This window comes from Bos mutus, chromosome X (assembly GCF_027580195.1).
Source record: "Bos mutus isolate GX-2022 chromosome X, NWIPB_WYAK_1.1, whole genome shotgun sequence".
Lineage (NCBI taxonomy): Eukaryota > Metazoa > Chordata > Mammalia > Artiodactyla > Bovidae > Bos > Bos mutus.
Genome location: NC_091646.1, coordinates 6,505,224 through 6,523,820, shown reverse-complemented (window position 1 = coordinate 6,523,820; position 18,597 = coordinate 6,505,224). Strand labels below are relative to the sequence as shown.

Below are 18,597 nucleotides of genomic sequence, written 5' to 3'. Positions count from 1 at the left end.
GTAGTGGTAAAGAATCTGCCTGCCAATGCAGGAGACCCAGGTTCAGTCCCAGGGTCAGAAAGATCCCCTGGAGGAGGGCATGGCAGCCCACTCCAGTATCCTCGCCTTGAGAATTTCACGGACAAGGAGCCTGGTGGGCTACAGTCCATAGGGTCACAAAGAGTCAGACATGACTGAAGTGACTTAGCACACATTCAGGAGGTGAATAAAAGGCTTTAGGATCATATCCTGGAGAGGGGAATATGAAGCTTTGAGTATGCATCAGCCAGGGTCCCAGCCAGAGTTAGCTATCACACTCAGAAGTGTTCAGAGAGTTGAATGAAGGGACTATTTACAGAGGCGTGAGCAGGGTGAAGGGAATTAACAAGGATCGTGATTTACTCAGGGACTGGAAACTGTGGGAAGCTGTCTGGCCTTGCAGAGAGGGGTTAAGGGAGGGAGTGATCTGGAGAGAGTGTGGGGACTTGGAGGAGGGGCTCCTCAACAGGAGCTGCCATCTTCCAGTGCAGTCACTGCCAGCAGTGCAGTGAAGCAGGGAGAAGGATAAATACCCTGACCACCATCCTCCTTCCATTCTGCTGGCCCTTGATGGTGCCATCCACTGACCAAATCAAAAGAGAAGCCAGAGAGTAAAGGAATCCAGACAATGTGATCCATAGAAGGCAGTCTTTCAAAGCACAGAAAAGGGCAGAGAAGAGACTCTGTGTGTGTGTGTGTGTGTGTGTGTGTGTGTGTGAGGGAAGGCAAAATGAGAATAATTAACAGTGTGTACATATAAAGTTGTTTCAGTTGTCTGACTCTTTGTGACTCCATGGACTGTAGCCCACCAGGGTCCTCTGGCCATGGTCCCAGGCAAGAATATTGGAGTGGGTTGCCATGCCCACCTCCAGGGGATCTTCCTGACCCAGGGATCAAACTCATGTCTCTTACATCTCCTGCAATGGCAGGCAGGTTCTTTACTACAAGTGCCACTGGTACCTACCTATTAAACCCATAATCAGTTCAGTTCAGTCACTCAGTCGTGTCCAACTCTTTGCGACCCCATGAATCGCAGCATGCCAGGCCTCCCTGTCCATCACCATCTCCCGGAGTTCACCCAAACTCATGTCCATCGAGTCGGTGATGCCATCCAGCCATCTCATCCTCTGTCGTCCACTTTTACTCCTGCCCCCAATCCCTCCCAGCATCAGAGTCTTTTCCAATGAGTCAATTCTTCGCATGAGGTGGCCAAAGTACTGGAGTTTCAGCTTTAGCATCATTCCTTTCAAAGAACACCCAGGGCTGATCTCCTTTAGAATGGACTGGTTGGATCTCCTTGCAGTCCAAGGGACTCTCAAGAGTCTTCTCCAACACCACAGTTCAAAAGCATCAATTCTTCGGTGCTCAGCTTTCTTCACAGTCTAACTATCACATCTATACATGACCACTGGAAAAATCATAGCCTTGACTAGACGGACCTTTGTTGGCAAAGTAATGTCTCTGCTTTTGAATATGCTATCTAGGTTGGTCATAACTTTTCTTCCAAGGAGTAAGCGTCTTTTAATTTCATGGCTGCAGTCACCATCTGCAATGATTTTGGAGCCCCAAAAAATAAACTCTGACACTGTTTCCACTGTTTCCCCATCTATTTGCCATGAAATGATGGAACCAGATGCCGTGATCTTCGTTTTCTGAATGTTGAGCTTTAAGCCATTTTTTTCACTCTCCACTTTCACTTTCATCAAGAGGCTTTTTAGTTCCTCTTCACTTTCTGCCATAAGGGTGGTGTCATCTGCATATCTGAGGTTATTGATATTTCTCCTGGAAATCTTGATTCCAACTTGTGTTTCTTCCAGTCCAGTATTTCTCATGATGTACTCTGCATAGAAGTTAAATAAGCAGGGTGAAAATATACAGCCTTGACGTACTCCTTTTCCTATTTGGAACCAGTCTGGTGTTCCATGTCCAGTTCTAACTGTTGCTTCCTGACCTGCATATAGGTTTCTCAAGAGGCAGGTCAGGTGGTCTAGTATTCCCATCTCTTGAAGAATCTTCCACAGTTTATTGTGATCCACACAGTCAAAGGCTTTGGTATAATCAATAAAGCAGAAATAGATGTTTTTCTGGAACTCTCTTGCTTTTTCCATGATCCAGCAAATGTTGGCAATTTGATCTCTGGTTCCTCTGCCTTTTCTAAAACCAGCTTGAACATCTGGAAGTTCATGGTTCACATATTGCTGAAGCCTGGCTTGGAGAATTTTGAGCATTACTTTACTAGCATGTGAGATGAGTGCAATTGTGCAGTAGTTTGAGCATTCTTTGGCATTGCCTTTCTTTGGGATTGGAATGAAAACGGGCCTTTTCCAGTCCTGTGGCCACTGCTGAGTTTTCCAAATTTGCTGGCATATTGAGTGCAGCACTTTCACAGCATCATCTTTCAGGATTTGAAATAGCTCAACTGGAATTCCATCACCTCCACTAGCTTTGTTCGTAGTGATGCTTTCTAAGGCCCACTTGACTTCACATTCCAGGATGTCTGGCTCTAGGTGAGTGATCACACCATCATGATTATCTGGGTCATGAAGATCTTTTTTTCTACAATTCTTCTGTGTATTCTTGCCACCTCTTCTTCATATCTTCTGCTTCTGTTAGGTCCATACCATTTCTGTCCTTTATCGAGCCCATCTTTGCATGAAATGTTCCCTTGGTATATCTAATTTTCTTGAAGAGATCTCTAGTCTTTCCCATTCTGTTGTTTTCCTCTAATTCTTTGCATTGATCACTGAGGAAGGCTTTCTTATCTCTTCTTGCTATTCTTTGGAACTCTGCATTCAGATGCTTATATCTTTCCTCTTCTCCTTTGCTTTTCACTTCTCTTCTTTTCACAGCCATTTGTAAGGCCTCCCGACAGCCATTTTGCTTTTTTGCATTTCCTTTCCATGGGGATGGTCTTGATCCCTGTCTCCTGTACAATGTCATGAACCTCCATCCATAGTTCTTCAGGCACTCTGTCTACCAGATCTATTCCCTTAAATCTATTTCTCACTTCCACTGTATAATCAAAGGGATTTGATTTAAGTCATACCTGAATGGTCTAGTGGTTTTCCCTACTTTCTTCAATTTAAGTCTGAATTTGGCAATAAGGAGCTCATGATCTGAGCCACAGTCAGCTCCCGGTCTTGTTTTTGCTGACTGTATAGAGCTTCTCCATCTTTGGCTGCAAAGAATATAATCAATCTGATTTTGGTGTTGACCATCTGGTGATGTCCATGTGTAGAGTCTTCTCTTGTGTTGTTAGAAGAGGGTGTTTGCTATGACCAGTGCGTTCTCTTGGCAGAACTCTATTAGCCTTTGCCCTGCTTCATTCTGTATTCCAAGGCCAAATTTGCCTGTTACTCCAGGTGTTTCTTGACTTTCTCCTTTTGCATTCCAGTCCCGTATAATGAAAAGGATATCTTTTTGGGGTGTTAGTCCTAAAAGGTCTTGTAGGTCTTCATAGAACTGTTCAACTTTAGCTTCTTTAGCATTGCTGGTTGGGGCATAGACTTGGATTACTGTGATATTGAATGGTTTGCCTTGGAAACGAACAGAGATCATTCTGTCATTTTTGAGATTGCATCCAAGTACTGCATTTCGGACTCTTTTGTTGACCATGATGGCTACTCCATTTCTTCTAAGGGATTCCTGCCCACAGTAGTAGATATAATGGTCATCTGATTTAAATTCACCCATTCCAGTCCATTTTAGTTCGCTGACCCCTAGAATGTCGACATTCACTCTTGCCATCTCCTGTTTGACCATTTCCAGTTTGCCTTGATTCATGGACCTGACATTCCAGGTTCCTATGCAATATTGCTCTTTACAGCATCAGACCTTTATAACAACCCCCTTATCAGAGAAGCTTAGGCAACAGACACCTGCATAGGTGCTATGCTTTATACCTTGTGATGTCAATATGCTGACCATAGCAAAACTGACAAAACCATACCAACAACCAGCACTCACTCACCTCATTTAATCCTCACACCATAATAACTTGGGAGTAACATTCTGTTTATAATATCCATTTAATATATGGAGAAACTGCATTTGGAGATTAATTTACCCAGTGTTGCATAGCTAGTAAGTAGAGAAGGATGATTTGAATCCAGGGAGGGAGTCTGGCTCCAGAATTTTCTTCACCACCACATTCACTGGACTAGAGACTGAGCAGGACTCCACAGGCGGGCCAATGACCTCACTGGTAGTTAGCCTAATGGTAGAGACTGGCTGATGAAACCTGAAATTCTAAGAGGGATCTGAATGGAAAATACAGAGCAAGAAACCAGATCGTGGAGTTGGCAAGAGCCCAGAGAAAACGAGCGTAGTTAGTACCACAGGAGAAGTGATGAGCTTCGTCATCAGCATGGCTGGGTCACCATGGTGGGAAGGAGTGGACTCTTGCTGCAGGGAGACAAGAGCTGTTGCTCACTTGATAGAGCAGATGCTGACCTTCTAGGACTGCAGTGTATCCAGAGCAAGCCTGCAATTTGATGAAGTTTGCCTTTGAGGCTGCTGATGCCTTTTCTGGTTCTTTCTTTACGTTCCCCTATGTCTTTACAATACTTCTTCACTAACTGAGGAAATCTGAAGCATTCCATGGTCCCTGCATTCTAAAAAAGCCCAACAGAGATGACTTAATTATTTAAATATGTGAGGATCTCTTGGGCAAAGAAGACTCACCAGTCTTTTTCCCCCCTCTCTCTGGTTCCCTCTGGAAAGAAAGAGGAAATTGACACATGGTAGTCTAAGAAATATAGGTCACTTATATGGGACTCGTACCATGACAGACACTTCCAAGGGAGAATATGAAAACATCTCCTCTGGACTTTATTTATTAATTTTTTTTCCTCTGGACTTTAAAAATAGTCTTCTCATCTGTCAAAGGGTGGTTACCATGAGCTACTGCCTGAAGGCACAAGAATCAATGGATCCCAAATGCGGTTCCCAAGACCTGCCAGGTCTCTTAGGAAGTTTTCACTGTCTTTTATAGACTAAGAGAAACAGACATTGGTGTCTGTCTGCCTATCTGTCTGTCTCTCTGAGTATCATTTCTTAAGACAGACTATTCCTTTTTTTTTATGTTAAGGAAGTTATCCCTTCTTTATGAAATTATTGTAGTGGTAGGCAATAGTAGATGGCAGGGTTTTTTTTCCCTTCTAAAAATACTCCTACTTGGCAAAATAAAAGGTTGGCAAATCTGAGTGTCATTTTTAAAAAATGCCGTGTGTCTGAAGGCATTAAATATCTGAAAACCACAGATCCAAAGGGCTGTTTAAAGTCTCTGCAACCTGTAAGATGCTAGGTTTTAAAGTCAAAAGGACTAGGAAGGCAGGATGATTTTTTATTTAACCAACCACAGTAACAAGTTAATGGAGTCTAACCATCCTAGACATAAAAGACAGTAAACGGATAATCCTCTAAGTTAAAATTTTGTATTTTCTAAGTGGAAGTGGTAGTCTAAATGTCAAATACAGAAAGATGACCCAAAGAACGCCCCCTCAAAGGTCATAGTTAGAAGGCAATATTCAGCTTTGGAGACAGTTACAAGTCAGATATTGTGTGATTCCATTGGTATGCAGCCATCATGAAAGGAGAACTAAAATCATTTTGAAGCAAAAATGTGTCAAAAGGAAACTCTCAACAAGCCCAAAGGGAGTGTTTAAATGAAAAAGTGCCTTAGATCCTTCAAACAGAAGAAAACCCATAATTATTCTAAATACAAATTAACAGGCAGATAGTACTTTCTGTTTTGTGAACACAACACTGCTATTTACACAGAATGATTTCAACATACCCAAAGCCTCTGCCAGGCCCCAAACCTTCTGTCCATAGATGTCGGTCTTGTTCCAAGCAAATGTGTAGACAAGATTAACTGCAGCAGGAAACCACTTCTGTGTGAGTCGCCCTTCCACAGCTACTGTGAGGTGTACTTTTATCATCCCCACAGGAATGGTTGAATGTGTTAGAAGGATCCGTAACAGGGTTTTGTATCCGGGGGTGCGGCTGCTTAGGTAACTCAGCCTCACAAAACTGGAAGGAATGAGGATCTCCTCCTGTACAACCTGAAAGAAAGAAAGTCAAATTGGCCCTTATCAGTGGTCACAGGGAGACAAGGACACTGCATGCTTTTGTCCTAGAAGCATGCCAAAGGATTAAATGGATTATGGATATCAAGGCATTTATTCTAGAATCTTTGTGAGGTTACATGAACATAGGTTTTACATTTTGCACCAAATCTGCATGAGGACAAGACATCCAGCCTATCCTGAGGACAGTTCTCCTTTTTTTTTTTCCCCCTGCCAGGAAAGACTAGTAAAATAACCATTTGGTTTTCCAACAGTGTTTCAAAAATGTCTTGGTAGGAGTTGGGAGATCACCCTGTGAATGTCAAGGATTTCAGTGGCATGGGTTCCATCTATTCAGACACAAAAGCTTATTTGGTATGTGAAGTCATCTATCACAAACCATTATTGGAGCCCGCATTCAGGTTAGGCTCTCTACGAGGAAGGACTCTGGAAGCAGGCCCAGCAAATGATATTTTATGACAGAGATTATGCTGTCCCTAGAACTGATCTTTCCTGATGCCATCAAACTTGTCTTCTCTGGAGCTTTGCAATGACCCCAAGGGCCAACTTTGTAATCTAATTTTGTTTACACATTTCTCTGTGTCTTGGCTGTACCAAGAACTGGGAACAAGCTTTTCCAAACTGACACCTGTGACAGAGAAGCAAATAACTCCCATTAACTCCTCTGCAAATCTTTTACAAACATAGGTCCCAGAGTGAAAATAATACTTGATTTCTTTCATTAATTACTATTATTTATTTTTTATTAGCACAGATGGCGTTAATCAACCAAAAGTGGTCACTGAAACTGCATCTTGTATTCTGTGACTTTCAACTTTCCAAATACAGCTGAACAAAGGGCCCGTCCTATTTAACGTGTTGAAGAGGACATGGGCTTCCAGGTAGCACCAGTGGTAGAGAACCCAGCTGCCGGTGTGGGAGATGCAGGAGATGCGGGTTCGATCCCTGGGTTGGGACGATCCCCTGGAGAAAGAAATGGCAACCTGCTCCAGTATTCTTGCCTGGAGAATCCGATGGACAGTGGAGCCTGGCAGGCTACAGTCCATGGAGTTGCAGAGTTGGACACAATGGAAGCGACTTAGCATGGATGGATGGATAGTATGGCTATTTTTGTGTCCTTATTCATTTTTAGCTCAGGACCTTGTACCTGCTTCCTTTCCCAGGTTGGTGCAGAATAGAACTGATTGTTAAACATAGTCTATCTCATATTGTTGGGGATTTCTGATCATTCCTTTCTTTCTGAGGGCACAAATCCTTTTTGTCTACTCTTTGTCCAGTTTTTCTTCCTCTACATTAGGTATTTGATATCAAAGCTGTCCACTGGCTCTGTCTTCTTAGATGGTGGCAGAAGCAGAACAGGATAGCATGACACTCACCACCTTGGTATTTCATTTCCATAAGGAATCATGCAATCCTAGAGCAGCTGGAAAACTTTTCTTTTGAGGAAGACCCATGCTTCCTAATGACATCGTGAAAGGATTGGTGTAGAAGTCCAAAGTACTCATTAAATACTATATAGTTTTTTTCTTCCTTTCCACAGGAAAACAATGGAAAAGACAAGAGTGCCGACTCTTCAGACTCTTCTGTGTATATTATTTTTTGTCAGCCTTTCCTGAAGGCTTTGCTAACAGCTGTTGGGGATGTTGTAAGGGAAGAAAAACCAATTCAATCTTTGACTGTCCATTTACCTCTTCTTGAGTATACTTGAATTCTGGGTCTGATTTATGAGTTCATTTTGGTGGACATTAAACTATCATTATAATATTAACATTAAACTATCATTAAAATATTTCTGTAATACAGTAAGAAAATTGTACTGTGTTTGTTTGAATGACTTAGAATTGAAATGAAAATACTGAATGCTCAATAAAGAAAAACCCTTAGGAGTCCTAAAATATGAGGCTTCAAAAATATGTCCTCTCTGACTATAAAGCTTGAACACATAAAAAGCCAAGTTTCAGACAAAATGTATAGACTTGACAACTACCTTTACTAAAACATAGCTAAACAAGAGGAGATGTCACGACTTCTAAGAACAATGACAACAGACATAAACTAGACAGTGGAAGGAAACTCGATTTCTGAAGGAGTTAAATTTCAGAACCATAAATGGTCCCACCTCATTGATTATACTGTTATCACTACGGAGCCAGTGAGCTTTGTTCTTTTGAGCACAGTGTTCATCAGGTCAAGGTTTGGGTTCTAATCCTCATGATAGCTAGTTCATCTTGCTTTTGTTCCACGGCCAGAGATGGAGCATTATAGCCCTGGCCAATCACCTTGCAAATGTGTGCCAGAGAGATTACATTTGAAAGCTTCTCTTGAAAAATGAAGGGCAGCACATTACAGGGCTGGCAGGAGTACCAGGAAAAGGAAGCTAGTCATTATGGACTGTTGACCACCCCATGGATACAGCAAGTCCCCTACATACAAATGAGTTCTATTCCGAGAGTGTATTCATAAGTCCAATTTGTTCCTAAGTCCAGCAAAGTTAGTGGAGGTACCCAATAACACAATCAACTATATAGTACTGTAATGTAATAGGTTTATATTTTTCACACAAATAATATATAAAAATACAAAAAATAAAACTTTTTATGGGAGGTTCAAGAGGGAGGGGACATATGTATACCTATGGCTGATTCATGTTGATGTATGACAGAAACCAACACAACATTGTAAAGCAATGATCCTCCAATTAAAAATAAATTAAAAAATGCAATTTAAAAGTTAAAAAAGTTTTAAATCTTACAGTACATGACACAAAAGCACAAGAACTTGTAAAGGATGTGACAATATATGCCAGATATGTGAACTAACTTATGTGAACACATGTTCGTCTCTTTGAAAGGTTGCAAGTTGAAGATTCGTATGTTGGAGACTTACTGTACTATGACTTTTGTAATTTCAAGGTCCATGTACCCACCTGCAGCTCAGGAACAATAGTTCCCCTCTCTGGACAGGATCCTCCAAATGATGTGAGTGGTGAAGGAAGCACAATAGGGTTTGGGCTGATAAAGTTGGAGATATCGCAGGATGGTGGGTCTGACATAACTCTCTGCATGGTCACTTTCTCCACTACAATGAACTGGTTCCAAGGCAACCAGAGTGTCCTCTTCTCAGGTAGAAAAGGTGACCGGTCAAAGATTAAGACAACAGAGATACCACCGATGGCTACAAGGTCAAAGCTGAGAAGGAAAAGCAGAAAGTTTCAATTAAAATAAAATAACAGTTTAAAAAAATAGGCAGTTTGAGTGCCCTTTCTTTCTTTGGGGATGCAAGTATATCCATTTGTCTTCTCTATTTTATTCCTTCTATTCCATCTAACCACATATTCATTCCATGGAGACTTCTTTTCACTATCCAGTAGATTTCCAAGAAAAAATTCCATATCACCCGTTGCTATTCACCCAGGATTTTTAAACCAATTTTAATGCTGTCTTAAACAAAATCACTGCATGTATTTCTTCAGTCAAATCAAACATCCTTGTTCCTCCCTGTGCTAGAGAGAATGGAAAGATGACCACTGAACATTCATCAACATTTTAATATGCTGCATTATTCTTTTTCAAAATCCCTGTAATGTAACTCAATAAAAGTAAGGAGCCAAAGGTTAAATGCCTTGTTCATGGTCACAAACAGTGTCAGAAACCTGATGGTGTCTTTGAGATGGCATTTGAAGAAAGACACCAGCTGAGGAAATTTGTTCAGTGAAATTGGCTTGAACAAGACCATCTGGCTGAACCCTCCACATCTGGCTACCCCCTGGCTTGATTCTATTTGAACTCTAGATATAGGATTTTCTGGTTTTCTCTAGAATGCCTCTTCATTTCTTGTTGTAAGGAAGTCTGTAATGGACGCTGTCCATCTCCACTGACAACTCCTTCCATATTACTTGACAAAACAAGACTACCTCTTCTGTAAGTCCACCTCTTAATGTGGTCTCTGAAATGACTCTTGAGTTGGAGCACAAAAGACTCAGAGTTCAGTTCATTATGTACTAGATGGCTCTACCTTCCTGCTCTTTTATGTATAATGATGTCTTTGAGATAATGCATTTTTCATTATATCATTATATCTTTAAAAGGTGCGCTCATCTTCTCCTGTGAGAGCACCTAAATTGCAAGTAGCTGCTGAAGAAACCTTTGACAGGAGGATGTTGGAACCCACCAAAAAGAGATACGCCATGTCCAAGGACAAAGGAGGAGCTGCAACGAGACAGTAGGAGGGTGCGATCACACTAAAATCAAATCCCATACCTGCCAGGTGGGCGACGCATAAACTGGAGAACAATAATACCAAAGAAGTTCTCCCACTGTTGTGAAGGTTCTGGGCCTCACATCAGACTTCCCAACCTGTGGATTTGGCAAAGGGAGTGGGAATCCCCTGGGAATCTGACTTTGAAGGACAGTGGGATTTGATTATAAGACTTCCACGGGACTGGGGAATCAGAGACTCTTGGAGGGCACAAACAAACCCTGTGCACAGAAAGACCCAGGGAAAGGAGCAGCGATCCCACAGGAGACTGAGCCAGACCTGCCTGTGAGTGTTTGGGGGTCTCCTGCGGAGGCATGGGTCAGCAGTGGCCTGATGTGGGGACAGAGGCACTGCAGCAGCAGTCCTGGGAGGCACGTGTTGGCACAAGTCCTTTTGGAGGTCACCTCAGGCCAAACAACTAACAAGGATGGAGCACAGCTCTACCCAATAGCAGAAAATTGGATTAAAGGTTTACTGAGCATGGCCCTGCCCACCAGAGCAAGACCCAGTTTTCCCCACGGCCACAGCCGATCCCTCCCATCACAAAGCTTGTGCAAGCCTCTTATTCTCATCCATCAGAGGGCAGACAGAAGAAGCAAGAACTACAATCCCACAGCCTACAGAACGAAAACTACAATCACAGAAAGTTATCCAAATGATCACATGAATCAGAGCCTTGTGTAACTCAGTGAAGCTATGAGCCATGCCATGCAGGTCCACTCAAGGCAGACAGGTAATGGTGGAGAGTTCTGACAGAATGTGGCCCACTAGAAAAGGGAATGGTGAACCACTCCAGCATTCTTGCCTCAAGACACCCATGAACAGTATGAAAAGGCAAGAAGATATGACACCAGGAGATGAGCTCACCAGGTCAGTAGGTATCCAACATGCTAGTGGGAAAGAGCAGAGAAATAGCTCCAGAAAGAATGAAGAGGCAGGGCCAAAATGGAAATGATGCTCAGTTGTGGATGTGTCTGGTGGTGAAAGTAAAGTCCGATGTTGTAAAGAACAATACTGCATAGGAATCAAGGTAAATTGGACGTGGTCAAGCAGGCGATGTGAACATCGACATTTTAGGAATCAGTGAACTAAAATGGGCAGGAATGGGTGAATTTAATTCAGATGATGATTATATCTGATACTGTGGGCAAGAAGCTATTAGAAGAAATGGAGTAACCCTCATAGTCAACAAAAGAGTCTGAAATGCAGTACTTGGATGCAGTCTCAAAAATGACAGAATGAACTTGGTTCATTTCCAAGGTAAACCATTCGATACCACAGTAATCCAAGTCTCTGTAGCAACAACTAATGTTGAAGAAGCTAAAGTTGAATGGTTCTGTGAAGACCTACAAGACATTCTAGAACTAACACCAAAAAAAAAAAATGTCTTTTTCATCATAGGGGATTAGAATGCAAAAGCTGGAAGTCAAGAGATACCGGGAGTAACAGGCAAATTTGGCCTTGTAGTACAAAATGAAGCAGGGCAAAGGCTAACAAAGTTCTGCCAAGAGAAAGCACTGGTCATAGCAAACACCGTCTTCCAACAACACAAGAGACAACTCTACACATGGACATCGCCAGATGGTCAATACTGAAATCAGATTAATTATATTTTTTGCAGCTGAAGATGGAGAAGGTCTATATAGTTAGCAAAAACAAGACCTGGAGCTGATTGTGGCTGAGATCATCAGCTCCTTATTGCAAAATTCTGGTTTAAATTGAACAAAGTAGGGAAAACTACTAGACCATTCAGGTATGACCTAAATCAAATTCCTTATGATAATTCAGTGGAGATGATGAATACATTCAAAGGATTAGATCTGGTAGACAGAGTGCCTGAAGAACTACGGACAGAGGTTTATAACACTGTATAGGAGGCGGTAACCAAAACCACTCCAAAGAAAAAGAAATGCAAAAAGGTAAAATGGTTGTCTGAGGAGGTCTTACAAATAGCTGAGAAAAGAAGTGAAAGGCAAAGGAGAAAGGGAAAGAGATACCCAACTGAATGCAGAGTTCCAAAGTACAGCAAGGAGAGATAAGAAAACCTTAAGTGAACACTGAAAGAAATAGAGGAAAACAATAGAAATGGGAAAAACTAGAAATTGCTTCAGGAAATTGGAGCTACCAAGGGAATATTTCATGGAAGGATGGGCACAATAAAGGACAGAAATGGTATGGACCTAACAGAAGCAGAAGATATGAAGAAGAGGTGGCAAGAATACACAGAAGAACTGTATAAAAAAGGACTTAATGACCTGCATAACCCCCATGGTGTGATCACTCACCTAGAGCTGGACATCCTGGAATGTGAAGTCAAGTGGGCCTTAGGAAGCATGACTATGAACAAGGCTAGTGGAGGTGATGGAATTCCAGTTGAGCTATTTCAAATCCTAAAAGATGATGCTGTGAAAGTGCTGTACTCAATATGCCAGCAAATTTGGAAAACTCAGCAGTGGCCACAGGACTGGAAAAGGTCAGTTTTCATTGTAATCCCAAAGAAGGGCAGTGCCAAAAAACATACAAACTATCACCCAGTTTCGCTCATTTCACATGCTAGCAAGGTAATGCTCAAAATCCTTCAAGCTATGCTTCAGCACTATATGAACTGAGAACTTCCAGATGTTCAAGCTGTATTTAGAAAAGGCAGAGGAAGCAGAGATCAAATTGCAAACATTCACTGGATCTTAGAGAAAGCAAGGGTATTCCAGAAAAACATCTACTTCTGCTTCATTGACTACATTAAGCCTTTGACTGTGTGGATCATAATAAACTGTGGAAAATTCTTAGAGAGGTGGGAATACCAGACCACCTGACTGATCTCCTGAGAGACCTGTATATAGGTCAAGAAGCAACAGTAAGAACTGGAAATTGAACAATGGACTGGTTCAAAATTGGGAAAGGAGTGCATCAAGGCTGTATATTGTTTCTTTGCTTATTTATCTTCTATGCAGAGTACATCATATGAAATGCTGAGTTGGATGAATCACAAGATGGAATCAAGACTGCCAAGAGAAATACCAATAACCTCAGATATGCAGATGATACCACTCTAATGGTAAAAAGTGAAGAGGAACTAAAGAGCCTCTTGAAAAGGGTTAAAGAGGAGAGTGAAAAAGCTGGCTTAAAACTCAACATTCAGAAAACACAGATCATGGCATCTGGTCCCATCACTTCATGGCAAATGGGAAAAAAATGGAAACAGTAGAAGATTTTCTTTTCTTGGGTTCCCAAATCACTGCAGATGGTGACTGCAGCCATGAAATTAAAAGACGCTTGCTCCTTGGAAGAAAAGCTATGACAAACCTAGACTGTGTTAAAAAGCAGAGACATCACTTTGCTGACAAAGGTCTCTATAGTCAAAGCTATGGTCTTTCCAGTAGTCATGTACAGATGTGAGAGTTGGACCATAAAGAAGGCTGAGCACCAAAGAACTGATGCTTTCAAACTGTGGTGCTGGAGCAGTCTCTTGAGAGTCCCTTGGACAGCAAGATCAAACCAGTCAATCCTAAAGGAAATCAACCCTGAACATTCATTGGAAGGAATGATGCTGAAGCTGAAGTGCCAATACTTTGGCCACCTGATGCAAACAGCAGACTCATTGGAAAAGATCTTGATGCTTGGAAAGGTTGAGGGCAGGAGGAGAAGGGGGCAACAGAGGATGAGATGGTTGGATGCCACCACTGACTCCACAGACATGAGTTTGAGCAAACTCTGGGAGATAGTGAAAGACAGGGAAGCTGGTATGCTGCCTGGCATGCTGCAGTCCATTGGGTTGCAAAGAGTAGGACACAATTTATGGAGTGAACAACAACATATTTTTAAAATGAATAAAGGGCAATGGGATTCTCCTTAATATTCAAAGCAACTTACATCCACAGGAGAGAGATATAAGCAATTCTTTGTGTTAAAAAAAAAAAAAAAGAACTTTCTTAAAACACTTTTCAATGGTAAAATGCCCTGATAGGGAATCAGACTTAATTATGCATATCTCACCACTCCCTTCATATGACATTTATTGTATTTATTATAGTATTACCAATTGTGTCCTGTTGCAGAAGTCTTTCAGATAAAGATAAGTGGACAGTAAAAAAGGATAGCTAATACTGTATTTTTTATTGTTGCGTTTTCAGTCAAGTTGCTGTAATATTAAGGCAGTTTCCAAAAAGAGGATTTGAAGAACTGCATTTGCTATAGAAAGTAATCTAGGTTTGAGCTAAAAAAAGAAAACCCCAAATGGTTTATGGTTTAAGACAGGCTGAATTCATGATAATACAGGAGCAGTTTAAGGCAAGCATAGTAGGGGAAAATCCTACATTACTTGGCAAGAGATCTTTTCTCTGGTTCACATTCTACATTGATTTAAGTGTGTTCTTGGGCAAGTTTATTTGCTTCACCCAAGCCTCAGCTCTTGACTCCTTAAAATTGAACTGCTGATTTATTTGAAAACAAAAACAAATGCAAACACAAAAGCAAAATAAGCTATCCAAACAAGAACATATATACCTGAGAATTATTCTCTACTTCTAGAAAGACAAGGTAGAGAGGGCAGGCTTCTTATTTTGTAGAAAGAATGTGGTTTTGGCTTCATACACACCTGGGGTTGTATCCTGGCTCTGCCATGTTAACTTTGTGTCTTTGGGCTAATTATTTAAACTTCATGAGCTTCAGTTTCCTCCTGAGTAAAATGGGATTAATATGGTCTATCACTCAGCTACTACTGCAAGTGAGCAAATGAGATAAAGACTTAAGGGCCAAGCATATGGTAGGGACTTAACAAATATTAACTTTCTTCTCAAATCAGATCCATTGCCCTATTAAATTTACAGATGTCTTCTCTTGTTCAAATGAACTCGAGGCCAGTTTTTTTTTTATGATCTTTATAAGCAGATACTGATTTTTAAGCTTTCCTGGTAACTGCCCCTAGGCGTCCTGTGTTGGGTTAGTTTGATGTGTCAATTTGGTTGGGCTCTAGTACCCAGTTATTTAATCAAACACTTAGGCGTTGTTGTGAAGGTATATTGTACATGTGGTTAATATCTACAATAAGCTGACTTTAAGTAAAGAGGATTACCCTTGATAATGTGAAAGGGCCTCATCCAATTAGTTGAAAGAGCAAAACTAAATTTTCTCTGAGGAAGAAGGAATTCTGCCTCAAGACTGTAGAGTAGCATCTACTCCTTGCCAAGAGATTCCAGTTTTCTAGTGTATCCTACAGAGAAGGAAATGGCAACCCACTCCAGTGTTCTTGCCTGGAGAATCCCAGGGACAGAGAAGCCTGGTGGGCTGCTGTCTATGGGGTCGCACAGAGTCGGACACGACTGAAGCGACTTAGCAGCAGCAGTGTATCCTACAATTTTTGGACTTGCCAATCCCCACAATCACATTGCAATTTCTTGAAACTCTCTCTCTTCCTCTCCCTATATGCAGCTAACCCTTGAAAAACGTGGGGGTTAGGCTCTCCCCAGGCACAGCTGAAAATTCACTTATAACTTTACAGTTGGCCCTCCATATCTGAAGTTTCACATTCATGGATTCAACCAACTGCAAATCACGTAGTATGATAATACGTATGTATTGAAAAAAAAATCTGTATATGGATCCAAGAAGGTCAAACCCATGTTGTTCAAGGACCAACTGAATTGTGTATATATGTGTGTGTGTATATATGTGTGTATATATGTGTGTGTGTGTGTGTGTGTGTGTGTATACACTTTTGAACTGTGGGGCTGGAGAAGAGTTTTGAGAGTCCTTTGGACTGCAAGGAAATCAAACCAGTCCATCCTAAAAATAATCAACCCTGAATATTTATTGGAAAGACTGATGCTGAAGCTCTAATACTTTGGCCACCTGATGCGAAGAGCCAACTTGTTGGAAAAGACCCCGATGCTGGGAAAGATTGAAAGCAAAAGGAGAAGGGGGTGGCAGAGGCTGAGATGGTTAGATAGCATCACTGATGCAATGGATGTGAATTTGAGCAAACTCTGGGAGATAGTGGAGGACAGAGGAGCCTGGAGTGCTGTAGTTTATGGGGTTGCAAAGAGTTGGACACAACTTAGTGACTGAATGACAACAAATGTGTATATGTACATATATGCATGTTTATGTACATGTGTATATTCACACACAGAGGTTCTGTTTCTCCTCTTCCCATCTAATCACTGTCTATAGCTAACACTATTGCAAGACCCAATAGAATGCTCTGTGAGTAATTAATTGCTTTGGGGTTCCCCCATCACAAATGGTCTCCATTGGCATGGGACATTAAGAACAAGTTATAAAATCACGTGACAGTGAGCATAAAACACCGAAGGGAAAGGACATATTTGTTTGGAGATTGTTGTCAATCTACAATAAGACTAGTCCTATCCATAGGTAGAAGACTATTGTAGCCTATGTAAGATGCTTATGTCTGTCTTACGGTATCCAAAAATGAACAAACTCTTACCTTGAGGGGAATCAGAGGAAACCCTTTCTTCATCTTCCAAAGTCTTCCAAACAAAGTTCTCAAGACCTTTAATGCTCCCAAGAATCTTATAAGAATGTCACCTCTTCACCTATTTTGTTTATCACTGGCTGAACTATTTATCTGAGCACCTGTTATGTATCTAAGTTGAGTGTGACAAATCACAGAAGATAAGAGCCAGGTTCCTTGGGTTCAACTTTTGGCTCTGTCCTTATTAGCTGTGTTAATTTGGATAAGTTTCCTCCTCTGCCAAATGGGGAGGATGATAATAATGATTCCTGTCTCATGAAGCTGTTGTGAAGATGAAATCGAATAACATGTATGACAAAGAATACAGTAGATACTGGTACATATTCATCTTTCCTTTAGAATTGCTGCTTTTTTATTTTCTGCTACTCTGACCTTTCCTAATATGCATAGGAGAGCTCTTCTTACTTTTAGAGACACCCATCTTCCACTCCTATCCTTCCTTCTGCATCACTTTGTTCCTATGACCTGGACTTTTCCTATTTCCTAGGAAAAAGTTGTCAATTAGTTCTACAGTCCCCACAACACATCTGCATGTAACAGGGACTTTAGAAGAGTCAGTAATATTAACCCAAAGCAGTGATACCATTGGTGGGAACAACAGGCACAGTGGCAGACAGGTGAGATTGACATGTGGAGGCAGAAAGCCAGAACTTTTCAGCACCTTGCATATCACAGACCGTCTACTAGGTAACTAAATGCTAACCTCAACCTTTCTATAATCCTTTTGCCCTCAGGTATACAGATGGTTCTTGAGTTACAAGGGTTTGACTGTTTCAACTTGATGATGGTGAAAAAGCAATATGCATTCAGCAGAAACATATTTTGATCTTTTCCTGGGCTAGCGATATGGGATAGAAATTCTGTTTTGATGCTGGGCAGTGCTGTGAGCTGCAGCTCTGCTGGTCACATGATTTTGAGGGTAAATAACCATTTGCTTACAACTCTTCTGTACCCACACAACCAGTCTGTTTTTCACTTTCACTGACATATTCAATCAATTACATGAAATATTCAACACTTTATTCTAACAGGCTTCATGTTACATAAATATTGCCCAACTGTAAGCTAATCGAAATGTTCTGAGCACATTTAAGGAAGGCTAGGCTAAGCTGTGATGTTCAGTAAGTTAGGTGTATTAAATGCATTTTCAACTTAAAATACTTTCAACTTATGATGGGTTTATTGGATGTAAGCCCATCACAAATTGAGGAAGAGCTGTAGTTTCCCTATGATAGTCTACTTTTGAAATGTATATAACTCAATCTGAGGTAGCAACCAGCAGAGACACCTAAGTGGAAACTCTCATCACTCTGTCACTTTATGTCCAAGAGACGACAGTGGGACAGTCTGGTTGGCATTTGGGGCACATATTTTGAGTGTTTACACCCTTAGTGGTGCCTGAGGGAAGAGTTACTGCCAGAGGGGACTCTGACTAGAATCTGCCATCTATATAAACCTAGTTCTCACAGTGAGCTCGGAGGAGGATGGTCCTGGAATTTTACTTAAGACTAAAACCACAAAAATAACAACACAAATGGTCCCTCTTTAACACTTTCTGTAAACTGGAAACAAATTTATAGTCTTTTTAGATATCACATTTCTTTTAGGTTCTTTTCTGAATATCAAATAATTCACTGAAACCTTTATATACTAGCTAAAAAATTGAGGCCCCATCATTTTCCATGGGAAGACAAATGTCCCTGAAGGCATATTCTATTTAAAGAAATAATCTTCATTTCT

At 41.1% G+C, this 18,597-nt stretch overlaps 1 protein-coding gene across 1 annotated transcript in view; it reads right to left on the bottom strand.

The window, feature by feature from the left end:
- Nucleotides 1–18,597, bottom strand: part of LOC102276527 (teneurin-1) — a 413,260-nt gene that overhangs the window by 139,716 nt on the left and 254,947 nt on the right. Inside the window, exons 13-14 of the mRNA XM_070365791.1 lie at nucleotides 9,034–9,295; nucleotides 5,816–6,083 (exon numbers count right to left, since the gene is read on the bottom strand). Of these exons, the coding sequence (XP_070221892.1) occupies nucleotides 5,816–6,083; nucleotides 9,034–9,295 (530 nt within the window). The remainder of the gene's footprint in view (nucleotides 1–5,815; nucleotides 6,084–9,033; nucleotides 9,296–18,597) is intronic.